General features: G+C 43.9%; 1 protein-coding gene across 5 annotated transcripts; it reads left to right on the top strand.

Annotated features, from left to right (window-relative positions):
• Positions 1-12,946: 12,946 nt before the first annotated feature.
• On the top strand, positions 12,947-27,080 carry MOSPD1 (motile sperm domain containing 1). 5 transcript variants are annotated; one of them, XM_082488030.1, is made up of 7 exons: positions 12,947-13,039; positions 18,278-18,534; positions 18,718-18,793; positions 21,667-21,893; positions 23,830-23,991; positions 24,567-24,670; positions 26,402-27,080. In XM_082488030.1, exons 2-6 carry the CDS (start codon positions 18,381-18,383, stop codon positions 24,644-24,646), a joined length of 699 nt encoding a protein of 232 aa, XP_082344156.1. In that variant the 5' UTR covers positions 12,947-13,039; positions 18,278-18,380; the 3' UTR covers positions 24,647-24,670; positions 26,402-27,080. The 5 variants fall into 5 exon arrangements, with proteins under 5 accessions (XP_082344156.1, XP_082344160.1, XP_082344157.1 ...); XM_082488031.1 differs by lacking the exon at positions 12,947-13,039 and adding an exon at positions 13,101-13,346; XM_082488032.1 differs by lacking the exon at positions 12,947-13,039 and adding an exon at positions 15,255-15,340.
• Positions 27,081-27,334: the final 254 nt, after the last annotated feature.

Genomic DNA, 27,334 nt, shown 5'->3' on the forward strand with positions numbered 1-27,334 from the left:
CAGGCTACTTAAAAAATTAATTTATATCAGGATACTACATCTCTGCAGCAAGGCACAACACGCCAGAACGGTGGCAACAAAGGGGAAATTAGCCTCAGCCCTCTAAAGAGAATTTCAGTGAAACACAGACATTTCAGTTAACGGGCTTTGGCTGGGGGTATTTTAGCTCTAGGCAGTCCAACCTGGTGCGCTTTGAGCTTAATTCGCAGAGGTATCGCTCCCTTGAAACGCCAGCTGAAGTCGGTGAGATCAGCAGCTGATGGGGGTCAGACTCGGGCCCAGCTGTCCTGAAATACTTAATCGAACGGAGGCGTCAACAAAAATGTGAAGCCACCAAGGTTTTGACAACCAGGGACTTATCTGTAATAAGACCACGAGGGCAGCAGGACCCTAAATCCGAGGAGACTCCCTGCAGCGCTGGCAGAGCAATAAACAGAAAACAGACTTTTGTTCCGGCAGGGATAAGCAAACATACTCTTTTCCGCCGGCAGTGCCAGCTGCGAGGGCAGCGCTGCTGCGCGAAGGGCAGTCCCGGGGTCTGGAGGGAGAGCGGGACGCAGGAGGGCACCTGGAGCTATGTGGGTTGTGGCTCCTGCAGGGAATGCAGCTCCGGCCGGTGCATTCCTTGTTAATTAAATACAGTCCCCAGGCTGCCAGCCAATTACCCCTGCAACCCTCCCACGGCCACGTTTGCAAACCTCTGGTCAAATAAGGGCCATGTGGAGAGCTTAGAAGGTAAGTAAACTCAAATTTAAAGCCTTGCTGCGTACCAGATACAACCACAATATTTTTCTTACTCGTTTACTATTTTCAAAACAAAAGCAGCAAAGGATATCTGTTATCAAAGTGGACTCTCACTTCCCACCTCGGGGAGCTGCAGCTCACTTGCAGAGACTTAGCAAAGCCGTCCCGTGGAGCCTTTGCCTCCGGATGCCGGACCAGCGCATCCCCAGCACCCCCGGCTACCCAGAGCTGGTCACGTGGCAAACAGGGAGAGCAATAAAATAAAATAAAATAAGGTGGAAACTCCTGCAGTCTGTGCGACTCTTTGTTAAAGTACAAACTGAGAATGTTATCTTTTTCAAAGCTTTTCTCGAAACACTGTACGGAGCTGCCTGTGTGCAAGCATTATACTCAGCTGCTCCTTTTCCCGGTGGATAGGCAAAAGAACACTATCTGATTTCATTGAGCAGGTCTACGCTATGCCTTCCATCGCAAAATGAAGCTTTTCCCTACTCTTTGTGGGCAGTGGACTTTAGGGTTTTGCTAACCGTTCCTTCCTATTGTGATTTATTTTCTCGTTGTAGCCTAATCATTAGTTTTACAGAGGTACAGAACATACACATAACTCAGCAAGGCAGCTGGCAGTGGCCACGTCCTGCCTCCTGCCAAAATCCACTTACGAGGATCCAAACAAGCTTGGTTAAAAATCCTCATTTTGCGATTTCTCTCCAACCAAGAAAGCAGCCAGGAATGATTCTGTCGCTCCCAGGTCTTCCCACACAGCCTGCCTTCATCTTAATTTTTATTCATAGGAACATGCAAATTTCCTGCGACATGGGCTGGAAATTGCTTCTGTCGCGTTTCCAAAAGACATCGGAGGATTTCAGCATCAGTCGCTGTGTCAGGCAGGCCATAAAACAAATTTTAACGGACAATAGTGGAAAAAATCCCGAACCAAGAGCTAGCACCAGAAACGCACGGAGGAACTCAGTCCTCCCTTTGAAAATCGTTTATTGCTGCCGAGGTCAATGAAACTATAGGCAAACTGCTTTAGCAAACCCCACAGATTTACATAATGCCGATACTCTGCGCTGTTAGTTCTGAAGATATTCGAAGAACGGCTAAAATCAGAAGCAGGCAGGCCTCAAATGCAGCACCCGAACAAAAACCCCGTGGGCTTGAGCGGCGTCGAGGCCAACCTGCTGCTTCTCCGACAGATTCCCTTTCCTTTTGAATCTCAGGAGGGAGGGACAAACATGTCAGTTTTCAGAGAACTTAGTAAAGAGAGGATGAATTTCTGGCCTCAAAGTCGAGGGACTATTTGCTACTCCCTCGAGGGGACCGGAATTTTATCCAGTCTCTTAAGCCATCACAGATGTCCACCCCAAAATCCTTCAGAGCAGGGAAAGGAGTCCAACATCTGTCCCGGGTTCCTCAGGGTCCGGTTAAATCCAAGTGTCGCCAGATTGGAAGAAGCTCTCTGGAAGAGCCCAGATCTGGTTTGGGATCACAACAGAGTGAAACCCTTCTGCCCAAGCATAGGTACGGGCATGTCCTGCGGCTCTAATAATAATTAAATGATTCCTTTGTGTGAAAGTCACGGCTTTTGTATCTCAGCAAATCCTGAAGAAGAGAGCGTAAACAACCAGCAACAGAAACAGCGACGCTGCCCTATTAACTTGCAGACTTGCCAATATTTTGGTGTAGTGACAAATACAAATCCCAACTGTTAATAGTCGTATGAACTAACTCGCATCCGACGTGCTTCACGTGGTGGAAGTGTTTTACTGGAAGCGTTCGCTGAGGGAGAAATCAAAAGTCTAAAAAGTGCCAAAGGCACTTTTGTCCCTGAAAATCACCGTCACCGCTGTGTGCCTCCTTTTCTTCACCAGCAGCCATCATTTGGACTGTTGGTTGCGAGTTTGATTTTTTTTTTTTTTTTTAACTTACGCTTTTTGCCTTTTAATTTCAACTAGGTGGCATCCGTCGTGTGGTCTTAAACGACTTCCACAGGGCTATACAGGGAATATAAGGCAGAAATGAGAGCGGAACCTCTATTTCCTTACTTACAGTGGTGAGCTTAGAGCCAGTGGTGCCTGCCCTACTGAAAGACTCCAGTATAAAGTCAGGCAGCTCCAGTTTTCAGGTTACACCATCCCAGCCTTCCTCTTTTGTTGTTGCTCATTCATCCTTTTTATGTAACTGTTGCCTGAGCTGTGAAAACCGTAAAGGGCAACTTGACACTCAACTGTATCATTGGGAAGAGTTACCAAACCTGCGGGCGAAGCATAAAAAGTTGCTGCCCGTTTTCTTGATTTTGGGGAGGGGGCGTGTTGGTAACGTTCTTCTGAACCCAACCGCTCCAGTGCACTGCACCCGTGATACTTCTGCCATCAAATTTACTGCCTGAGACTGTGCGTGCAATAGGGGGAAGCTGCAAATAAATGGCGTGGTCTTGCTAACGGCTGTACGCAGGGCAGAAGTGAGGTCAGGCAGCGGTGCTGCCGTTTTCAGTCAATTCGGTGGATCCAATTTTTATCTCACATTGCTACATTTTCAGTCATATTATTTTATCGACTTTTATCCTAATATAATCCAAAATGTCCCAATTGTACACTGTTTCTCCTAGTCAAAACTTTCTCGTGAGCGTAATAAGACTGGCGAATTTATCCGTATTACTACAAAAAGTACGAAGAAGCTGAAAATAAGAATACATCAAGTGTAACATCTATGTTGTCTGTACGGAACTGTGCTGTTAGTACTGTGTTGGGGAAAGGAGCAACCCAAAGGCTGCCCTAGGCCAGAAGTGAGGATCTGCGCTTCGCTTATGCTGGAAACACCTTTCCCATCAAAAGCCCACTTTTATTGTAACTAAATGTTTCAAGAAATCAGTAATTTTGTGAAAATTTCATTTTAGGAGAAAAGGAAAAATTTTGAGAGCATCTGGCGTCTTGTTTCAATATTTTCCCTTCAAAACAATTTTCCAGTACCGTGACACGGAGCACGGTGCCTATAAATTCGGTGTATACCGTAGATTCTAAATTAAAACAGCCATTTCAATCTATCCATCGTGCCTTTATTTTCTAAACGTTGCCATTTTACTCCAAATAACAAACTAAACTTTGCGAAACCGGTGAAAAAGCACTCATCATGGAATTTCCTGGGGTTTGGTTAACATAGATAATACTAAAGAGCCCGTATGGATCCCGGTACCAATATGAGACACCCAAGGACTGTCCCCATCCCGTTCTGTGGGTAGAAGCCGTGCGCTCCCCGCAGTGACAGCCAACGTGGGACACCGCCAGCGCTGCGGCTGCGGGAGGAAGGGAAGGGCTCAGGGCTGCGGCACCGGGGCGAGGGGTTCTCCGGGTGGAGAGAGAGAACTCCTCAGCAAAATTCCTGATTGCTATGGAATGCGCCGTCCATGGTATGGAATAACCCTGTTGGCAGCTCGGGTCCAGTGCCCGGGGCTCGCTCCCCCTCATCCCCGCACCCGGCCAGCTCCAAACCACTGAGACCTCGAAACCCGCACACCATCGCTGGCTGTGAAGTAAATATTTTCACAAATTCAGACACTGGAGTCTTCTAAAAATGCAGTTTTCCCAGGCATTAGAAGATAAATCTGTCCTGCGTCGCTCAAACCAGGACAGCATGTCAGAAAATTTTGAAAGAGAGGTTACAAACTTCAAACAGACAGAGATTATGCTCCAAAAGGGTTGTCGCTGGGAGTAATTTGGCCAATGTCTGTCTCCCCCCTAAAAAAAAAAACAACACCATGGAGCTGAGCCACCCCTTCCGCTGTGCTCCGACCGCGTAGGTGTGCAGTGGAACTCCGGGTCACGCCGACATTCTCCCGCCAGTCCCAGCAGGCACATGGGAGCTTCGTCGCCGTTCTTGTCCCCACTGACGTTTTCACGGGTTTCAAAAGGCAGATTAGATCTGAGAGTTGGTCACCAACTCCCCCCCCCCCAAAAGAAAAAAATTTAAAACTCAATTTTAAATAAATGTTGTTATGTTTGCATCGCAGAGTAACTGTAAATTTGCAGCAGAACAACAAGCGACGCGAAATGAGACTTACAAATGTGTCGGTACATGAGGCAGTCACAGATGATTGATACGGTGGCTGATACTATAATTTTGCTTTTTATGCGGTTTAAATGAGCACTCAATTCTGTACCCTTTAATCACAAAGTGGCATTTCATCTCAGGAGCAGTCAGCTGTAGTTCAATAAAAGAAAGACTGCCCAACAGGAATAGGCAAAGTAGGCTGAGGCCTCCAAAAAAAACCCCAGATCAAAAAACATTATTTGAAAAATGAAATATTAATACAGGCAAGGCTTCCAACTAAATGTTTCCTTTGGTATTTGCTCAAGTGAATGTTATACCTCTAGTGGCAGTAGAAGTGAATTACTTAGCATAATGACTATGGAAAAATTCAGACTACGGTTAAGTAGTTTCTACATCTTGGATGTAGGTACGCGCTACAAAAACGTGCGTCATTTTTGAAAAAAAAAAAAAAAAATGAAATCTTAAATCCCCGTGTCGGTAATTCACCCTGCTCAGAGCCCGAAAGCCGAGCAGGAGACACGAGCCAGCCTTTCCAAGTCAAATACTGCAATTTTTCCAAATAAAATGACAGCAGGCAGGCTCACATCCAGCGCTCGGATGCGCCCGTGGCTTCTGCTGAGGTCACCGCATCGCGTCCGCTACCGCCCCTCAAAGGAAAGCTCGTTAGAAAAATGCTAAGGTACAGCTGGCCCCCGTGCGCAGGTGGGAAGGCCAAGCGCACGCTGCGGCTGTGTGAGGAGACGCGCTGCTCCGCAGAGGCGGGCGGACGGCAAGACCGGTTTAGGCTGCGATGGTGCCGGCAGTCTGTCTGTGGGGACGTGTCTCCTCCCAAATCCAGCTGTGTTGACAGCGGAGTCCTCCCCCAGCCTGCCCAGAGGCTGGCGAGCATCGCCCTGCCGTGGGTTACCACCCCTCTGATCTGGATATACTTGTTTGAACACTCCCTAACCTATTTCAGTGGAAATCAGCTGAGCCCGTGAACTCTTATTACTTCAAACCTCGGGCCACGGTTGCACAGGTGATTTTTTCTTCCCCGCAAAGCGAGCTCCAGCTATTGCTGCTCCGCTCACCTTCAGCTACGCTTTGGCTCCGCATCCCCTCCCCCCCCCCTATTGGTCCACGTGCTGTTTTGCCTATTTTTATAAACCTAAGTTGTTGGTGTGTTTTTTTTTTTTAAGTTGGATTCCGCCCTGCACCTCTTATTCACTCGACTAAGTGTTACGGTCTGTGCTGACACGACCGCAGAGACAGCATGGGGTCGGAAAAAGTGGCCAGGAAGTCCCCAAATCGGATGTGTCTCCAGGAGAAACATTTTTGAAACCATGGCCTGATACTCCCTAATGCCCCTCTGAATTTGGCCTTTGGTGAAGGACATGACTCGAGTTATTTCACAGTCATCGCATCAATCGTCGCACTCTCTCGTTAGTGTGCCGCTCTCCAGATCCACCAAACTGAGTAGGATCTCCACTGTCGAAGTTTTTTCTGTCCTGGGTCTTCGTGTAAGTAATTTGAGATGTGGCTGTTGCTGAGCTGCACCCTCCCCTTCACAGTTCAGAATATGCCCAAGACAGGTCGCTCCTAATGCCTTGAGTCAGAGGGGTCACCGTAAGACCAGATGGAGAAACAGACTCTCACCGCTGCACGTGCAAGTCAGATGCAAGTAGGATTTATGCTGATGGTGTCCTCTTCAAGTCGGTGCACGTAGATTACCCGCACGTCTCAATTGTTGGTGGCAGCAAAGCCCAAATCCAGCAGCTTTTCGAATTTTCAGCTCAGAGACCAACGCCGGCCCGCTCGTCTCCCGGCTCTCTCTGTTCTGCAGCGTGTTCGCAGCGTACCAAAGGCTGCGCAAACCAAGCGCACGAGACCGTCCACGCAGCAGCAGCAGCAACAGCAGCAGTTTCTTGTTCTCCACTTCCAGCCTTTTTTAAATCCTTCGTCTTTGTCCTGCTGACCATAACAAGGAACGAGTTCGGCAGGCAGGACGGGTGGCTTCCAGAGTAATTCCCAGCAGAACTCCGTGCGGGAGCCTGGCGCGCGCCTCGGCGCCATGCTCCGGTGCGACGTGGAGAGACCCCTTCAGACCCCCTTCAGAGAGGGGCCAGGGTCAGAAAGAGAAGGACAAACGGTGCTTGCGGTCAGCTTTTAAATATCAGAGTAGGCATTTGCTAACACGGCAGCACAGCCATCGGCGCGGCTGCCCTGCCTCTCCTCCGTGCAGCTCCACAGAGGCTTAATAAGTTGCAGACGTAGAACGCTTGAGCGGCGGAGGTGCAAAATGGATTGGAATAAGCGAAGCTTTTAATAAGATTTTGATAACAATGATTTTTATGTTAATCTCTAAAGAGTTTGCTTTTGTAACATTTAAGTGATAAGCATATAATCTAGTTTTAATTTAATCTCTGCAGGTGTTTCCCAATGGTAAATGTTAAATTTTTATTGCTTCCTTAGGCAGTAATAATAGGGGAAATGTCTGTAAGGCTCCTACCGTCCATTTGTATGCAGATAGCATCGTATTTTATAATAGCTGTAAATCTGACGGGATAGCCTCTTACTTTTGAGATGACATTATAAACATGTGTCGACACTGAAGTAAACATCTTTGGAGGGAAAATGAAATAGAGATGTTATTAGGGGTCTAATGCAACAACCGTAAGTGCTTATTCATAAGAGATGATCGCGCGCATCCTCGACAGAAGCAGAGCCCACGCTGGGTTTGCAGCAGGACAATGGAGATTCTCAGCAGGGTCCTACAGACAACGCAGAAATAGATCCTACACTTCATAAAGATGATGACTGCCTATAAACCTTTAAATGTTTGCTCTCCCTGAGGTTTCTAAATGATTATAAATACCATGGTGTCTAAGACTCAATTATGGCTTCTTTCACACAGCGTCACGGAGCAAAGCACATGTCAGGAATGAACCGTGAGACACTGAGTCCAAGGAAGCGAACCCTGGTCTGAACTGTAATGCCAGCACACTTTGGGCAAAATTCACCCTGTACAGGACCTGAGAGGGATTTGGCCAATTGCTCAGATCTTCCGCTGGCCTCGTTCTCAAGAAAGAGCACGCACAAAACCTGCCTTTGTTTATATGTGGTATTTTAAAGACAGCTACCCTTCTGGCTATATTTTCCCCAAATCATAGAATCATAGAATGGTTTAGGTTGGAAGGGACCTTGAAGATCATCTAGTTCCACCCCCCCCTGCCCTGAGCAGGGCCACCTCCCCCCAGCCCAGGTTGCCCCAAGCCCCGTCCAACCTGGCCTTGAACACCTCCAGGGATGGGGCAGCCACAGCTTCTCGGGGCAACCTGTGCCAGGGGCCCACCACCCGCACAGTCAACAATTTCTTCCTCATGTCTCATCAAAATGTCCCCTCTTCCAGTTTGAAGCCATTCCCCCTCGTCCTTTCCCTACATGCCCTTGTAAAAAGTCCCTCTTTGGCTCTCCTGGAGCCCCTTCAGGGACTGGAAGGGGCTCGAATGTCTCCCCAGAGCCTTCCCTTCTCCAGGCTGACCCCCCTCAACTCTCCCAGTCTGTCCTCCCAGCAGAGGGGTTCCAGCCCTCACAGCATCTCTGGGGCCTCCTCTGGACTTGCCGCAACAGGTCCATTTCTTCCCTATGTTGGAGGCTCCAGAGCTGGATGCGGTACTCCGGGTGGGGTTTCACGAGAGTTGGAGCAGAGGGGCAGAACGTCCTCCCTATTATAATAAAATAAAATCATTTAATCTGTTTATGTGCCACCCTCCCCTATCCACAGGCGCATCTCAGGGACCCGTTAGCACGGGCAGAGAGCTGAGCTAAAGGACTTGTTTGGTGGACCTGGCTTGCCTCCAGCCGGTGCGGAGCACGGGCAGCGCGCGCGTTTCCAGCTGCCTTTGCTCTCCTGTATAGGCATGCCCTGAAAAGGGATTACACTTTAACAGAGGTCCAGATATTTCCTCAACGGTGCTTAGATATGTGGCTCCCAAGGTCCACATCATTAGTCATAAAAACAAACAGTCTAACCTCTGACACAAAAAAAATAATACACGCTGGTGCGTTGAAGTCCCCAGGGACACGCAATGGGAATACAGCCTGCTGCCACTGGGGGGTGGAAATTTGAAAAGCTGCTGAACCATCAAGTGGAAAAAAAAAAAAAACACAACCTTTTACCGGTGAATTAAAGTTACAAGAACAGCTTGGACAGTGTAGGTTGAGCAATTCTTGCTTCTGTCCTAAGTCAGAACATGAATGCTGCTCGAAGGGGGCAGTTCAAATGCAGTATTTTTTTTTTTCTTTTGATACTCTTTTAAAATGAAAAAAAAAATCTTTCACAAAGACTTTAACAAATTTGTATTCATTAGAAAGAAAACTCAAATCATTTTCTACAGCAAGACAAGATAAAAACAACACAATGTGGGCAGGAATGGAAATGTGGATACGTCGCTCCATTTCCTGAGTTACTTCACAGTCAAAGAGGATCTGTCACGTTGTGCCACGGAGAAGGCAACTGTCAAGAACAAAACATCACACAAAGAATATTCACCATTAAGAATTATGGGCATTAAGAGCTATAGGTAAGACTCAGATACGTAAAAAGTTTAGCTCTCTCCCGCCTGCGCGCCAGTTCTTTTCCTATCAGACTTTGTAAAAATACAATTTGTTTTGTGTAACTGCGTCAGACTGACGATTCGTTAGAGGAGCCCCCCCCGTCTGCAGCCAGCGCCTCCAACTGCACCGCTGGCACACGCGTGCCAATGTCACGGGCACGCTGGGCTCACAGCACACAGGCCCCGAGCGCCATGCCCTCTGTATCTAAATACTACACAATGTCCTTATGCCATGGCAGATAAAGTGGCATTTTTTGCTAATCAAGTGTGAAAATTACAGGAATCAGGTGTAATGCTGTGTTTCCCACAACTTAAGAAAATCTTCTCCGTGCTAAAGGAGTCGAGAATCTCCCATAGAAAGTATTTAAACAGAGGGATAATCACCACAGCAACCAAAACCCTGATAGAGTGGTTCAGGAGCATTCCATATCTGCAGACTCGTCTCAGGTTTCGTGCTGCGAGGAGGCAATATTTAATGTAACAGAAGACTAGCCAATACTTTAAGGTAACTCGCACTGGTTTCCAAGGTAGGTAAAAAATCAGCGGACCAAACATTAGCTACAGGAACAGATTTTTTTTTACGCTTCAGATCACACTTAAAGTGACCTGGCAAACTCGTCACAGATCCTCTACTGCATCTTATGTCTCTGCTCCTCAGTCAGTATTTCTGACTTCTTCTTCATCCGCGTTTTTTTCTCTCATCTCTTCCCTGTTCTACCAGCATCGTAACAAATACTGCAACCTCAGTCTGCCTCTGATCCCAGAAGTAATTAATTATTCAGGCAAAATAAAGTAGGAAGAAGAAGGAGAAAGCGAAAGAAACAATAAACTAACGATAAAGGAGAGAACTTCCCACAGATGGGGGATAATCCCAGTTACTGCCACGCGTGGCGGCCGTCTGCAGCTCCCACCCTGCGGGCGAGCAGTCTGCCCACAGCATGTGGCACATGGGCACACTCGTACCCATCCTCTCGGTAAGTTTTTCACCCAACTAATGCACCGAGGTGTGCTGGCAAGGCAACGAGAAGAGCAGCAGGGCCGCGCCAAGCCAGGCTTTGCGCGTGCCCCAAACTGAAAAGCCGGGCAGCGGAAAGTTTATCGAGCAGCTCTGTAATATTTGTGTGTATGTCAGCGCTGGTTACACAGCGATGGCACATACGTACCTTCAATCCTGTCTGGGATGGGGCAGAATCTCTCACAAGGGCACGTTCTTGCACAGTTGTCTGTGACGTGGGGTTCGTGCTCACTGAAGCATCAGCGAGCAACAAGGACAGAACACCACTGACTCCTACTCATATGCATACAAAAGTTTACATATTTAATTGGCATTAAAACAGGGCTTTTAATACACAATAACCTAGAAACAAGCTGCAGCGATGGATGGATGGATGGAGAAGGAGAGCAGCATGATTTCTGATTTTCAACAGGTGGACAGTGGATGCAAACGTTCTTAAAGAACGTTTTCTTAAAGAAAAAACAAAGTTGAAACCTGGTGAACTTATAAAGGGAAACCTAAAACCTACTTTTAGAGATTCTGAACTTTCTTTGTCAATGAGCTGGATGAACTGGAAAATAACAACTTAACCAATTAATATGCTTCTAAGTCTAGCCATTTTAAATTATGTTTTTTCTAACTTGATCGTTGTGCTTATCATTAATTTGAATATCTCTGAAGCATGTTTATGTCTGCTGCTTCTCCTGAGACAGGTTTCCACAATCAGAAACACCCTACATTTGATTAATACTCAGTAAAAACATCATCATTTTCTGAATGTATCCCGAAGGCTGAAGTTTGATAGTCTGTTTAAAAACAAGAATTCCAGTTTATTTTTAAACATGTTAAACTCTACAAGCTGATTTACACTTGTCAGGAAACAAAAACAGTATTTTACCAGGTTTTGCTCCACGCATTTTCAGAAATTCTGACAATATTATAATTTCTATATATAAAGTAACTGTAATATTATGTAATTTATGGCTGTAAGACTGAAACTGTTGACGAACTACTAGCAACTATGAGACCTGCAGAAGGAAGGATTTGGAAAAAGATGAGTGTTAACACACACATCTTGGCTAAGTTACAAAATGAAGGATTTTTTTTCATTATTTAACATCTTCCATGATTTTAAATAGACAAAATATGTTACTTCCTGTCCTGGATCGTTTCATGATGTTATTGTGAAATGCTAATGGCTGCTGTGTTTATTTCACCATAGAAGTGTGTTCATTTCACTGGTGGATAAAGGTTTTGCAATCCTGCTGACTGGATGGCTTAATATAAATCTTAATTATTCACCTGACTTGCAACAAAAATATTTTGCTGCATTAATAATCATAAAATCAGGAATGATTTTAGGTGGTGATTATGCTGCTGCATTTTTATACAGGGCTTAAGAACCCAAATCACAAAAAAAAAAAAAAAAAAAAAAAAAGAGCAGAAAAACAAAGAAAGATGATCACAGAATGGTTTAGATTGGGAAGAACCTTAAAGATCATCTCATTCCACCCCCCCTGCCCTGGGCAGGGATGCCTCCCCCCAGCCCAGGTTGCTCCAAGCCCCGTCCAACCTGGCCTTGAGCACCTCCAGGTGCAGGTTGCCACAGCTTCTCTGGGCAACCTGCACCAGGGGCCCACTACCTGCACAGGAAAGAATTTCTTCCTCATGCCTCATCAAAATGTCCCCTTTCAGTGTAAAACTGTTCCCCCTTGTCCCATCGCTCCCCTCCCTGATCAAGAGTCCCTCCCCAGCTCTCCTGGAGCCCCTTCAGGGACTGGAAGGGGCTCGAATGTCTCCCCGGAGCCTTCTCCAGGCTGATCCCCCCCCCCCCCCCCCCAACTCTCCCAGCCTGTCCTCCCAGCAGAGGGGCTCCAGCCCTCTGGACAGATAGTGGACACCGCATAAAATGAGCTGAAATCCACAAGTAGATTAATTTAATAAAAACACATTCAGTAGATAAAGAGGAATACAGAACAAGGGTAAGAGCAAGAGAAACCGTTTACAGAGACAACAGGGGCCGCACCTACAGGCCCGACGCCAGGCCTACCCCCAGCAGGCCCGGAGCCGCCGCGGCCCCAAGGTCAACAGCAATGAAAGGGCCCCCCAACCCTTTTGGTTTCAGAAACGATTAGATAAGGCAAAATACCTTAAAAAAAAAAAAACAATTTCCCACAGAAGAGGGGAGCGAGCCGGCCGCAGAATCCCCCGCTTCCCACCACTAGGCCTCGCTTCCCCTCGCTGCCCCCGGCCGGGGTCGGGGGGCGCAGGCCGGCGGCGCTCCTCACCCTCTCCCCGGGGCGCCGGGCGTCCCCCCGGCCCGGCCGCGGGCTGCCGGCTGGGGAAGGCCCCGTGTGCCGCCTCCCGGCAGAGAACGGGACAACAACCGAGGAAGAAGGCCCCGCTACCCCTATCGCCGTCCCCAGCACCTCACCGGCGACACGGGCCAACATGGCGGCGGGGAGGGCGGGGTGTGGCGGCGGGCGAGGGGCGGGGCGCGGTGACGTGTAGTGATGGCGGGCGGGAGGGAGGGGGTTCACCGCCATCCCGGCAGCCATAGCGACGACGCTACCTGCGGCGAGGGGAGCCGGCGGGGGGGCGGGGGGGAGGCGGACAAAGGCGGCGCCGCGCGATCCCGCACCCAGCGGCTCCGGAGGGGGTGAGTCCGGGGCGGGGAAGAGAGGGGGAGACCGCCGAGCGACACCCCCACCTTCTTCCTCCCGGTTACCGGACCGGGCAGCGAGGGGCCCTGACAGGCCGGGCTGGGCCTCCCCTCCGGCGGGGAGCGTGGGGCCTTCCCCCGGCGGCGGGAGCGCTGGCGGTGCCCGCCGGCCTTTCCCTCAGCAGGGCCGTGAGGAGGAGCGGGGCGGCGGCCGCGCTGCCAGGCCCCGGCGGCGCCTGGCCCGGCCTGGCCCCTCTTCGGCCGCGGGGAGCGGGGCGGCCCGGGCTTGTGTCCCCCGCCGGGGGTGAGTGTGGGGCGGCCGGCGGGGCGGCCCGGGGCTGGCTAGAAGGAAACGTGCCGGGAGAAGCCGGTGGGGAAGCGGTGCGGGGGGGGGGGGGGGGGGGGTGTGCGGGCGGCGTTGTGGCCACGGGCAGGGCCGGGCGAGGGCTGAGGGGAGAGGCCCTTCGAGCGCAGATGCCTCAGCCTTTATCTCCGCCGCTCGCTGGCGGAGAACAAAGAGGATCAATTAAGCGGGTGCAATTATTGGTGTTTCTCTGCCTTCCGTAGGTGGGCTTTGAGGGTCAAAATCGGAATTGCCTTTCCTCCCGCCGTTCTGTGAGGAAAGAGGGTTTTCCTCGGTTAATCGGTGGCATCTTGGCACTTGAGCCCGGAGGGTTTGAACCTGCTCTGAGACGGGGCAGAGAGGCCCCGCAGCACTAAGGAGCACAATACGTGTTTAAAACCCGGCCAGCTTAGTGTATTCAACACAACCTGGAAGTGAGAAAATAGATGAAAGCAGATGTGCCCTTGAAAGTCTTCTATAGGATTCTTCTGAGCGTTACAGTAGCATGGATCAGAAACCACGCACAGCTGTTAGTTCGTTTTGCCCTGCTTTTGCATGTCTCAGTTGCACTCTAATAACTTTTTTTTTTTTTTGTTACACTGTCACCTTTTCATCATTTGGAAAAATAAAGGAAAAAAAGAATGTGGTGCTAATAAATTTTGTTGTCAGTATCAGCACAATTTATGCATGTTGTAGTCAGCCATGCTAAATAGGTAACGCTCTGAGACTGTTTCATTTTAAAGCATCCTGGAGACAGTTACTAATTACATTTCTCATCACCCTGTAAAGAGGTAAACAGTAGCATTTTTCGGCCCAGGCTTCGCAAAGTGTCAGAGTAGTTCTGCCAGTTTGAATGTGACTATCCGCCTACTTAAATACTTTGCAGAATATGTGCCTTCATAGATTAGCAAATTGAGGTGAGGTTAACCAACTTGCTCAAGGTCATTGAGTGTCAGTGACAGAGTTAGCAATAATGGAATCCAGCCATCCTGGCTGCTGGGTCTGTGCTCTAGTCATGGGATGACCCTCCCAAATAATTGCAGGTAGTTTAAACATTGGTTTGCGTAAGTGCACGTTAAGGCCTTCAAAAATTTTGGGAGAAGCAAAATGTTAATAGATCTGCTTCAGATCTTCTGCTGTATTTGCGTGTAGCTTAAAGTAATTGCACTGCTTGATGTAGGAGGAGAGAATTTAGAAGAAGACTTTGTGGCTTATTTTGTAAATATGTGTTCAAAAGGCATTAATTTTATTGAGTATATAGTGTAGCAAGGCTTATTGTGTAGTTTTAAAGGGTAGATCATGAGATACAACAAAAATAGATTATGCTGTAATTAGACATTTTTTAAAAGGAGAATGTGGAGACTATGACTGTAAAGAGGTTATCTTCTGAATACTGTTTACCAGATGACATTCTGTAGAGTTCTTTGCAGTTAGGGAAAAAAAAGCAACCAACAAATGCATTCAGAAGCCATGGTGATGAGGCTGTTGGAAGTTGAAATGGGAACAAAAAACTTCCTTGCTTGATTTATTTTTTCAGCAGATACTTGTTAGGTAAAAACAAATCACGATCGGTGTTATTTCTGACCCTAGAGAGAAGTTAAGCTTCACTTCATGTTTTTCTCTGTCGAGTTAAATTTATGAAGGAAGGGATTTCAAAGGAAACGCTGGCAGATCTGCGTGTGCTATTGTGACACCAGCAGTATATATTTAGTAACTTCAGGGGGGAAAGATCCTTATTGTGCTAAAAAAAAAAAAATAGCAGTGGCAATTGTTTGTCTGGACTTCAAAGAGCATTGGAAAGCAAGCTGGGATTGTTCAGGTGCTAGGCTTTGTCCTGTGTCCTGTAGCGAGCGTTACATTTGACAGATTCCTGCACCTGCGGGAATTTCGTTGGCGTTACCAGAAGAAGCCCATCTGCACAGTGTAGGTCACAGACTCAAGACCACAGATCTCAGGTTTGTGCAGATTTGTTTGTGCTGACCTTTACGTTCTGCAGGTAATCGTGGTGACTATTGACTACAAAATTTAGTGATGGTGGTGAGAACCTGCTGTGCTACAGGAGAAGAGCAGCAGCCAGCTTTCTTTTAAATGAACTGGCTGGGGTGCCAAAAGCTGCGTAGCCTTTTTCTGAACATTTACAGGAGCACTGCTTGAGGGTTAATCTGTGCAGAGAAGTTCTGATCATACAGAATTTCACTGTAAAAGTCTTTACAGTTTCTTGTTGATGAGTTCTGTGTGAAAGGTGTGCTGTTATTGATGCTAAACCATCGAATCTCCCCAGCGTATGTATAGTTTATAATGGGGTTTTGGGGAAAAGTACTTTTACTGGTATTACTTGGTGAAATATCCAAGCAGGGTGACTTTTATGCCAAAATGTCTCCAAAAGGATGCTGATTGCTTGCTTAGAAATCCAGAAATTCGTATCCTGAATGACACTGCTGTGTCAGCAAACATGTCTACTGTAGGCCTGGGTTTGCCAGATTTTAACTTCTGCCAGTCTGAGCGGTAACTTCTTATCCAGCCAAGTTAAATCGGAAAAGGAAGCAATAACGGGGTATACTTTTTCAAGATTGGTGGCTTTCCACCTGCAAGTTGTGGAATCCTGGGAGGTTTGCACGCTGTGTTTTCAATGGATGCGTAAGAAAAAGGAGCCTATTAGTAGGCTTAGTGGTCCATACCTCCACTGATGTTGTGATTGTGCTGTTGGCTGAGCTGGAGAAACTGGAGTTGTGGTATGACACCCAGAATTAGAATGAAACATGCAGTGTTTAAGAAAAAAAAATCAAAATAATATGAATGATTATAAATAATATTTTAAAAAATTATTAAATATAGTCACTTAACATATCTAGCAGTAGTTGGCTATTGGTTGTATGGTAGTTTAAAACATTTATTAGGAAAAAAAACCCTTTTGTTAATTTCAAAGATTGCCCATATTTCTGGTGCACATAATGTATGCAGTACAGATATATACAAGAACCAAAGATTCTCATATGTTTCCTGTATATTGCATTGAGCTATCTTTTGTAAAAAAAAAAATAAAATAAAATATACATACATATATATTCTTAATCTTCTGCCTATGAGAAGTTTCAAAATAAGTTATTTTGCATTCCTGTGAGCTGGCAGTTTTTCCACATTAGATCTTCATATAGACTTTATATATTTGTATGGAGCAGTGAATCTCACTTTGCAATAGTACATAAAGTCGTTGAAAAAATAATGCTTACACTTGCTGCACAAAGTGATTCCAGAGTTTGTTAATTCTTATGAAACAAAAGAGATTTACCAAAATTCTAAGAAGTTCTTGGAACCCAAATTGCCACTTACAGAGCTATTTCTTTTTCTAGACTCTTCTTAATAAGGTAGCAGAACATCAACTTGGAACACTATCATTGGGGATTTGTTTTCAGAATATTATTAGTAGCATTTCAGTGAAGTGGAAACAAACCTGTGCTGAAAAGAAACTGGATCTCGGGGAAGGACATTTCAGTAAGAGCCATGAATTTAAATTCTATAAGGGTGATTTGCTCTTTTAAAAAATAAATACATTTAAAAGCTTAGCTTGTGAATAAGAATCTGAGCCTGTAACTCTGAAGGTGTGACAGATATACTCTAGCAAACACCTAAACTTGTGTCATGTTTCAAGTATGAAACATGTTTCTGGTGCTCGGAAATGTGAGCATCATGATGTCATGATATTTGGATTTGATTGTTCATAATGCTAGGGCTATCTGCTGCTAGAAAGTTCAGAAACTAAAATTCTTAAGGTGCAACCAAGCTGCAACTGGAGAACAGCTGAAATGGACGTTGTTTTATAAAGCTTCATTGGAAGTAGAAATTACAGCTAATGAATCAGTAGAAACTTTCTGTTCTTTTAATATTTTGTACTATAGACTAAAGTTAAGCCTCAAAGGAGACCTCCAGTTTAATAATTAACCTGTAGGAGCTACAGTAAAATATGATGTTCTTGTGGGGAAAATGTATGTAGCTGTTTCACTTTGTTCTCTCTGTAGTGTGTAAAGTCAATGGTATGTGTGCTGAGGAGTCTGGCCTTAATTTTGTTTTATGAAGTACGTTTGGGATTGTTGCTTGATCGGGTCATGGGTTCTGGTTTTAGTTCTGGAATGTCATTCAAAATAAAACAAAACAGTGGGGGTGGCAGAGGGAGAATTACAATGGTTATACTTTGGTTAGAGACAGTGGTGGTAGAAAACCTGTCTTTATTTTTTCATCAAATAGTAAATCCCAAATCTGTTCGGTATTATTCATCCCGGTTATTTTTCAATTCGTTGCCTGTAACTACCATGCGATTGTAATGAGAGTTTGGTTTAAACAAGGCATGAAGCTGTTCCCCATTCTTTCGTTCTGAATCTCTGGGATTTGACATACCTCAGCGCCTATGCGAGCAGATACCTCAGTCGTTTACCTCATCCGGGAAGGTCACCACTGCAGAGAGATTCCTGCCTAAATGGTGACTACTACTGCCTTACGTCTTTGTGTTTCCTCATTTCTGCTCTGGTTTTTCTCTAGTGTGAGTGTTCTGAGGAAGGGATGGGATATCTTTTTTTGCTGTTGTTTGGTTTGTGTTGCAAAGACCCAGCATAAGCAGCGCTTGTCATGGACTGGGACCCCAAAATGCTGCTGTGATACACTGAAGAAGTGCTTGCCCGTTTATTTTATAGCATTTTGTTAAATGGAGGGAAACCTGGTGCAAATATTTTCTCTATTTCTGTATTTTTTGATGGAATTTAAGTAAAGGTAGATTCATAACCAAGCATCAAGTTCTGTATTTTTACACCTTTGTTGACTGCCTTAGTTTAGTATAGACTTATGGAAATAATCTTCTTGCCTTTTCTCTTTTTTTTTTTTCTTCCCCTTTTTTCCTTTAGAATTGCCAAAATGCTTTGGAATTCTTAAACGATTCAAAAACTGAAGTCTCTGAGGATACAAAATCATAAGAACACAAGAAGCAGCAAGGAGGATTCAGTGCCAATGCAGCAACAAAAAAGACAGCCAGAGTTAGTGGAAGGAAATCTTCCTGTTTTTGTTTTTCCTACAGAACTTATATTTTATGCAGATGACCAGTCAACACACAAGCAGGTGTTGACTCTATATAACCCCTATGAGTTTGCCTTAAAATTCAAAGGTGGGTTTCTTAGGTTAAGTTCTATTTAAGGGTTAGTTGGTGATCTTGAACAGTCCAATAATAATTCATGTAACAAATCATATTTGTGACAAAACCAAACTCGTGTCTTTACATGCATCTGTTGATCAAGTTGGCAAGGTATTAATTCATGATTTGTTACCACTGCTGTCCTTTTCCTTGCAGTTCTTTGTACAACTCCAAATAAATATGCGGTGGTTGATGCTACTGGTGCTGTGAAGCCTCAGTGCTGTGTTGATATGTAAGTAAAAGTTGTTTGTTTGTTTATTTTTCTAATATATGATATTTGATCACCTTAATTTCTTTTATTATTTAAGATGTAGTAAATGGCAGCATGCATAGTATAAACTAAGTTGGATAAAGTTACAATATTTTCCTAATCTCTTATATGCTTGTGACCATCTGGTCTTTGCTATTCTTTCATTCTATGGCAGAGATATTACAATATTGGAGATATTTCCTTCTTTAATTTTATCTAGAGGCATAAATAAAATGGTAGTAAATGCATCCTGTAGTATAGTTTGTAAACCAACAGTGAGAGTAATATGAGCCTCCTCTGAGTACTTATTTGTTATTTCTAACAAGAAAAGCAAGACCCCCAGGGTTGGGATTTCTTTGTGAGAAATATTTGTTTGCAGATGGGCAAAATGAAAATGAATGCAGTTCTACTGAGCACACTTTCCTGGGCCATGTTTCATAAAGGTACTTTTGCCTACCTTTCACCCCAACTGCCTCTCTCGTTTTCAGATCTCTGTCTCCCCTTTACTTGTTTCTCCTGTCAGGTCCCAACCTAGTAACAGAGAAAAGATGAACGCCAGTTAAATGATCACAACAATGTATACGGTCTGTAGACTGCTATAATTCAAAGTAGAGTAGGTATATAAGCTAAAATACCCTAATCTTTTTCGTCTTCCATTTGCCACACTATTTCTGTGCTAATGTACAGATACAGCTAAAGAAAGTATGAAGTACCTGAAAGAGCAGACTGAGCTTTCTGACTAGAAATTTGCAAACTGTAAACCACCTTCTGGAATCTCTGGCTAACAAATGGCCATATACAAAAACCCCTGCTATTGAATGATCTGTCTTTTGTCAGATAAATCGTACTGTGCTTGGGGAATGACTCTTTCCTGTAGACTGTTTTCCTTGGGTGTAATTTGGAAAATTCCAAGGGCTCACCAAGTACAAAGGAAGTTTAAAACATGGAACTAGAATCTTCAGTGGGCAGGGGCAACACTCCTAAAAATGGAACAAAACCGATCAGGATATACCAGTGTATCAGTGAGCTATTCCAGCCTTCAGCAGACATTTACACAAGCTTGATTATGTTTGGTTCATCTTAATAAAAGACATTTGTTTAAGTAAAGGAAAATAAGACATATGCATGTTTCCAAGGGAATTTTTTGTGCAGCAAAACCCCCATTCCCTTCCAATGATTGCTGTCTAAGGGCAGTGTTTACTGCTAGGATATGAGCAGTACTATGCAAGTATGGCCGTGTGCCAGATAAACAGATATTCTACAGAGCTTCCAATTATGCAATGGTCTCGAAAAAGAAACAGGAGAATGTATCTGTTTATAAGGGTCTGCAGAAAACATCTCTTTGCTTGGCAGCAGACGCGTGTTCTCATAGCACAGTGTTATGTAAAGATTCTGTTTAGGTTGGTTGTTGGTACCATGGTACTAAGAGTAGAAACAAAAATTTAAAAGGAAGTGTTAAAGGAAGAAATAAGAGTTGGATCTGCTGTTCTGATATGCTAAGGGTTATATGAATTAGGATTGTCAGGGGGCGAAAAAGCCTTTTTTTTTTTTCTATTGAAGGCAGTTGCCCAGCCAAGACTCGGCTTGCTGAAAGCCTGTCATAAGCACACTCTTTTGCCTCCGATGTGATGTAAAAGTATGTATGTGCCTGCAGCCCTCTCGCTTGGGCGATGACTTAGTTTCTGTTTCCTTGTTGAATAGTCTGTTCAAACTAGATACCAGTTACAAGCACTGGCTATCTGTTAATGGTTGTAGATACCTTGATGTGATATAGTTCGTTTAAATGAAGACTGAAACACAAAAATCTGTTTCTTGCAGCAGTTTAGTATACGTATTATCACAAAGATAGGTTTCTTGAAGCAATTTTAAGACTGCTATCCTGTGTTACTAAGGGTAGAATAGTTATTTTCCCCTCAGAAAATAGAAACTTTGAAGCCAGATCACTTACGTGTAGTTTTTTTTCAGATTAGCTATTGTTATCTTTGAAATTCAGAATAGCCTTTCACAAAAAATGTTTCCACTTTGGAAAAATAATTAAAATCCATATTATTACCAAGAGCTGATACAACTTCAAAACCAAAATGTTATAGCTTTTTAATGCTAGATCCATATTTTCATAATGAATCATAAATGCAGAGGGGAGCAGTTGAGCAGAGCGCTGCTCAGAGGTCCATATCGCCTTTGATCAGTGTTATTTTAAAAGTGCTTTTGTAGGTCCCACATACAATTTTTCCCATTAAATGCCATATAAATAGAAGGAAAGCAACAACTATCACCCTGTCTTACTGTTGAAGCCATCTTGGTCAATGTATTCAAAACAGTAGAGCGACAGTAGAGACAGTAGAGAGTGGTTTCTGGACAGTGAAAAGGCTTACCAAGAAAATAACTGACTCTCTCTAGCTATAATTCAGAGAATGTGTTTACACCATGGTCTGAGGTGTGATTGCAGCTTGTGTAGCTACACCCACCCTAGCTCTTGGGAGTTAGTGGAGTATCTGCAGCATCACACGTTTCAGTGCAGGCTACGAAACGTGCTCAAGGTAGCTAGATTGATGAGCAAAGTTCTGACAGCACAGAGCTCTCCTATTGATATCCAGATTTACTCACTGAAAGACAGGTGAGAAATGCTTATGTAGATACGTAGTTGTCATTTTTACTGCACTGCTACATGCTTTTAATGGTGGGCTTCTGATTTTGAAAACCCCTTTACATATGGAGGAGGGAATGGGGATCTGTACTATTGCAGTGTGTCTGTATGGGGGACAGACGGGAAACATCAGGATGTAGGGCATAATTCCACAGGAGACATACTTTTTATTAGTTCCTGTGTTTGAACATGTTGTTTTCCTCTGCAGTGTGATTCGTCACAGAGATGTTCGGTCATCTTACTATGGTGTGATAGATAAATTCCGTCTACAAGTGTCTGAGCAGAGCCAGAGGAAAGCATTAGGGAAAAAGGAGATTATTGCTACTCTACTTCCATCTGCAAAGGAACAACAACAACAAAAGGAAGAGGAGGAAAAACGAATAAAAGAACACCTGGCTGAAAGTGTCTTTTTTGAGCAGACTTTGTGTCAACCAGGTAGCTGAAATCTTTTACCCCTCCTGTCTTCTGAGTCAGTTATGAATAGCTCAAGTGACTAGAAAGCCTAGACTAAAGTAAATTTTAAAATAATTCTTTTTATTTACCTGTAAGACTGCTGTCTTTATCACTGGGGAACAGTAGTGCCCAAGAACCCAAACTATGGCTACTCCGCTTACGCTGTCTGGATTAATTGAGACCCTCTGCTGCCCCAGCTTTGCATGTCATACCTTGGAGAGTACAGTTCCTCTGGTGCAGAAGTTCTGTCACGGCTAATGGGAAGTCATCTGCAAAAGGATGGCAGTTATTTTCTCCCTTGGGCTCTTTCAGAACATATGCCCCTTCTGAGTTCGTTCCAAACCCTTAATCCTCCATTTCCTGATGAGCAGGAAATATTGCCAAAACATCTTCTAAAGTGCTCCTTGTTCTGCGCCATCTGATTTGTCTGTCTCACAAGTGCAGAAAAGCACAGTTTCTAGCTGAAAACTCTTTGCACGTTTCATATGCAAGGAAGCAAATCAGCAGTCTTGGGCAAAACCTGGGCTGAACAGTTAAATTGAAGTGATACAGGGAGATGTAAAAAGTATCAAGTTTTACCAGAACCGAATCTAAACTGATTCTTCACGGTCTACCTTCTTGTTACTTTTACTGATTTATGTTGTAATATTCTTGTCACTGTTCTATTTTTCATTACAAGAACAAATAGTAATTCCAGAAAATAAGTAAACCTGCTTGAGGACGTTCCTCTCGTTAAACCCAAACTGTTTCACTGTTTACGCACAGTTTGTTAGCTAGTGAAACACCTTTTACTAAAAAAAAAACTCAAGATAGGTCTTAGTAGGATACATGGTTAAAGCAAACCTACAAGATCTCTGGGCTCACAGAACACAATGTTATTACGATAGTTGTTCCAGTACAGAGGGTTTGAACCATCCTGAACAATCTGATGCTGGTCTTAATCCAAATGCTATTTCTCTGTTTAAAAACCTTATTGACTACATTGTATTGCTTGTTTACAGAAAAACAGTAAACAAAGCAACTACGGACTTTGCATATAACCTGTAACCTAGAAATAACAGGATTATGGAATTAAAATAGGACACACGTTGCTGTCACTGAGGATAGAAAAACTTGATAAAAACATTGGCTGATTTCCAACAGGTCTAAAGGACTCGGTTAGAGGTATTCAGACTAACATGTTAACAGCTCTTTTCCAAGATGTCACAGTGTGCCTTTGAGCAGGTTCCAGCTGTTAAACCGCAGCGCAATAGAGAGTACAAAGGTCAGTTCATCTGTAGTTTGCATTTCCTTATTCTGGCGATATTGGACTGTCAGAATGGTTCACTCTCACAGTTTTTAAAGTAAGATTCAAACATTTCTAATTTGTGGCACATAAACTGGTTCTGGCAGGTGCGACCCTTGAATCCTCTAAAGAAAGAAGGAGAATGCATCTGGCCCAAGAACCTGTGCTCTTGCTGTAGCCAAGTTTTGTTCTGGAGATGCAAGGAGAGTTACCTGCCTGTGCAGCTCCTTTAGGTGCTTTTTCCTAGTTGATTACTCATCACTGAAGTAACATATGAAGGAATGGAGTCAGGATGCGTGGTGAAACCTCAAGTGTTGCTGAAACATCCAGCTGTCACGAGCGTGTATATATAGCTACTGGGCCTGGCAGGCTCTGTTCCTCCAGGAGGGAGGGGTTTGGGAAGTCATGTGCAAACAAGTTCCAGCATCAGAACAGGGAGCAGCCTTCGCTGCAAAACACACGAGGTTTAGGAAGGTGGGTTTAAGAGGTGTTTTCCACCCCTTCCAAACTCCAAAGGGAAAATAAAATCTCAGGATATTGCAGCTCCAACATACCACAAACATTTTTTGCAGAATATGCAACAGTTGCATCGAGTAGATATTCCTTACAATCAGTACCATCTTGTTTTTTCAGAAAACAGAACTGCCTCGTCGGGACCTAGTTTACTAACAGTCTTCCTAGGAATAGTGTGTATTGCAGCACTAATGCTACCTACATTGGGGGAAATGGAATCCCTGGTGCCTCTCTACCTCCACTTAAGTGTGAATCAAAAGCTAGTAGCTGCTTATGTTTTAGGTAAGTATTTTGGATTTTGTAAATATTTTCTTGCAACTCCTGTGGTTTGGGAGACTTCTGTGTTTGCCAGCGGCTTCAGGAAATTTGATGGAAAAAAAGCACCACATTACATTGTTTTTCATCTCCACTTATATTTTAGCTTGCAGCCATAGTGACATCAGGGTAAATTAGTTTCTGTAAGTATCTTTTAGACCAGATACAGTCAATATTTATTATATACAGGCCCCTACAGGTTCATTTCACCTTCCTTTGCTGACTGGCCAACTGTAGTCATCTGACAATAGAACTGAATGGAATGTGCTGTTTTTTCTTCTTATATTGAAATAGAGTTATTCCATTGCAGAACCTAGATCTTTTATTTTATTTCTCCCTCCAACCCAAATGAGCTGGTCTGAAAGGCTCCATTCGCTACCTTGTTGATAAGCAGTTGAAATGCATAGAGATAAGTTGTAAACCCTCCTAAAAAACCACTACCATCCACAATTCTTCCTGATTTGTAACTTGCTCCTAAATTAGCAAGCACAGAGAAGTTGCACGTTTCACTTGGTATGACTATTTTTCTATAACTATTTCAGATTTGAAGAACAGTCACTCTAAACTCGGTTCTCCCGTCCCACTACCTGGCAGAAGTGAGGATTTAAAGGAAACGAGCTAGGCAGCTTCACACTGATAGCTAGAGGTGAGGTAGTGATGGGAAAAGATGCAAGTTCTTGATAGTTAACGCACACGCTCAGTTGACCGAGTGACTCACACAAGTCAGTTTGCTGGAATGGTTTGAAAACTCCCTTTTTGCTAACTAGAAGCCTACAGCTTTGCCCGAGCCCATGGTGGTGTGTTTCCAGATCAGGACCTTGCAGTAATCCTCGCTTCATTTTTATCTCTAGTTTTGAAAATTACTCAGGTGTCTGCTGGTGCCAACTATAGTATTAAACCATTTGACTTCATACATTTGCAACAACTTACCTGTTTCTAGATTCACTGTGAAGGTCTTGCAGGCTTAGATTCCTTTGGTAGCAGTGTTTTTAGCATTCATGGAGAGAGTAGTCTTCTGTATGTAACTCTTGCTCATGTAGAGTTGATTACCCTTGAGAAGATGAAACCACTTTCTTCTACAACGACGTACAGCTGGATCGCGTAGCATTTACCTGAAAAGGGAGGTTAATATCACACCAACTGGGCTGTACGACATTTGAGAAGTATTTCCTGTATTAGTATTTATTTATTATTGCCTGAAAGTCCCTGTACAAGTGGTGTAGGCCGTCCTGTAGCACCTTCCAGAAGCTTCTGTCATTACTCTGCAATGATTTAGATAATCCAAGCTAAGGCCCACAGCAGTTGTGGTAGTACTGATTGTCTAAGCTAATACAGACCTGAACCATAATTCCTCTGTAATGGATAAATTGCTTATCTAATGGAAAGGCAGCATTACAGCTCTCTTCTGTCATGCTGCTATCTTCAAAATCTTTATACAATACATAAGTGAAATCAGTGCGTAATGGCAGGATAGTAAAATAGTCTCAGAAATTTCTTTATCCGTGGTGAGATCTGTAGGCTTTAGCTGAGCTCTCTGCAGTGAAAGGCTGTTACATTAACATCATCTGAGCCTGCAAGAAAGTAAGATTGCCCAAGAACTGATAAATTACTATTTTGATATTACGTAAGGTTGGAATTCAAGGAGCCCTAATGTCTTTCCATATGCCTCTTTGCCTTGTGCAATGTAACTCACAGCTAAGAACTTGCAGATTTGTATTTTTTCTGGTATCTGCACGTAATTAAAGTGAATTTTTCAGTGTGCCATGAGTAGGTTTATTAGCCCCATATTCCCTGCTTTCATCTGTTTTTAATTGTTTTTAATTTCTATTGGAGCAGTTCTCTTTGGGTTTCTTTTCCTCCCTCTTCAGAGGTCACAACAAAGAATCTGTAGAAAGCTCCCTACACAGACTGACAAGGAAGCTTAACATCTTTGTCTAAAAACTAGTCTTCGATCAGTTACTCTGCACAGAGCAGAAACGAAAGTGTCCCGGAGCCTTCAGCTCATCTGCCTTACTGACGACGCAGCAGTTGAATTACGCTGCCCAAACTGGTGTTACGCTTACCCAAGTCAAAATCTCAATGTTGAGATTTTCCAGGAGTGAGATCGGTAACTGTTTGGAGTGTTTCTGGCTTCTTTGAAGTTTGGTTATTGGATACACTGCACTTCAGTCTCATTTTTACACAGGTTTTGACTACATCAAAATTCAGAGCAGTACGTCCAATACTGAAGATAAGTGTATATATAAATTCATTCTGCGTGTATTCATGCACTTCTACTTTATTTTCTGGCCTGTGACAGGATAAACTGTCTTTTCTTTATTTTAAATGCTTTATTTGGTAAAATGAAAGCATTTAGTTCTTAATTCTTGTCTTTCAGGTCTCATCACCATGGTTATTTTGAGAACATGAGCAATGAGTTAATAGGATGTCAAACACCTTACTGTATATTCACATCAAGAATGTGGACTGCCTTTTACTCCCATTTGGCTCATTAAGACGCTAGCAAAACTGTTCAGTGATTTAAGATACCTTCAGAAGTGTAATATATTTTAACTATGTATAATAAATGAAAGACTCAAAGCACTTTTCGGTGCTTCTGTAACAGACAGCTATGAAATGTTCAGTGATACCTGTGAAAATAATTTGAAAAACTTTTATATCTACGCCTACTGTAAAAAAAAAAAAAAAATCCTTATTAAAGCAACATTTGTTATTTTTAGTCTATGTTCACATCAGTGTGTGATCACTATAAAAGCAAACTGTCTTATGTAAAACGTTTGGTCAGTTTGTGGATGTACATGCTGAGGTTGGTGCATAACACTTCTGTATACGTACCAGAAGGAGGAGAGTCGTGACTAACCATTGAAGAAAATGAAAAAATTCCATCAGTGCAACTATGAAATAAACCATGAATTTCAGGTGAAGAAGTAATTTGCAAATTCCTTACTTCATTTCAAATATACTGTTGAGCGCTCGTTTTCTTACCTGGGGAAATAATTTCTGCAACAGCCATTTTGTATCACAATTGTAGACAATAAAACCAAGTTCTGTAACGAGATCCTTTCGTTTCTTAGGGCTGCATGCAATATGTGAACCAAGTGGCTTTAACCAAAGCTGAACTCACACTGCACACTAATATAACATTCTGCATTTTTTCTGTTTTAAAGACCAAACTTAAGTATAGCAACAAAGGCATTCCCCCACACCTTCCCATCCCCCCAGCTAAGAGAGGGCATTTCTTTTGTATCAGAAACTCCCGCTCAAATGCCAGTTTTATATTGGAAGTTATCTTGTTTCTTATAACAGTGAT

The sequence above is a fragment of the Vanellus vanellus genome, assembly GCF_965231255.1.
Source record: "Vanellus vanellus genome assembly, chromosome: 10".
NCBI classification, from domain to species: domain Eukaryota; kingdom Metazoa; phylum Chordata; class Aves; order Charadriiformes; family Charadriidae; genus Vanellus; species Vanellus vanellus.

Bases quoted from the DNA above. Each gene is read 5' to 3' on its own strand.
- MOSPD1 (XM_082488030.1), top strand. From the start codon at position 18,381: ATGCAGCAACAAAAAAGACAGCCAGAGTTAGTGGAAGGAAATCTTCCT. The intron at 18,535-18,717 runs GTGGGTTTCTTA...TTTTCCTTGCAG, and splicing joins GTTTGCCTTAAAATTCAAAG to TTCTTTGTACAACTCCAAAT. The intron at 18,794-21,666 runs GTAAGTAAAAGT...TTTCCTCTGCAG, and splicing joins CCTCAGTGCTGTGTTGATAT to TGTGATTCGTCACAGAGATG.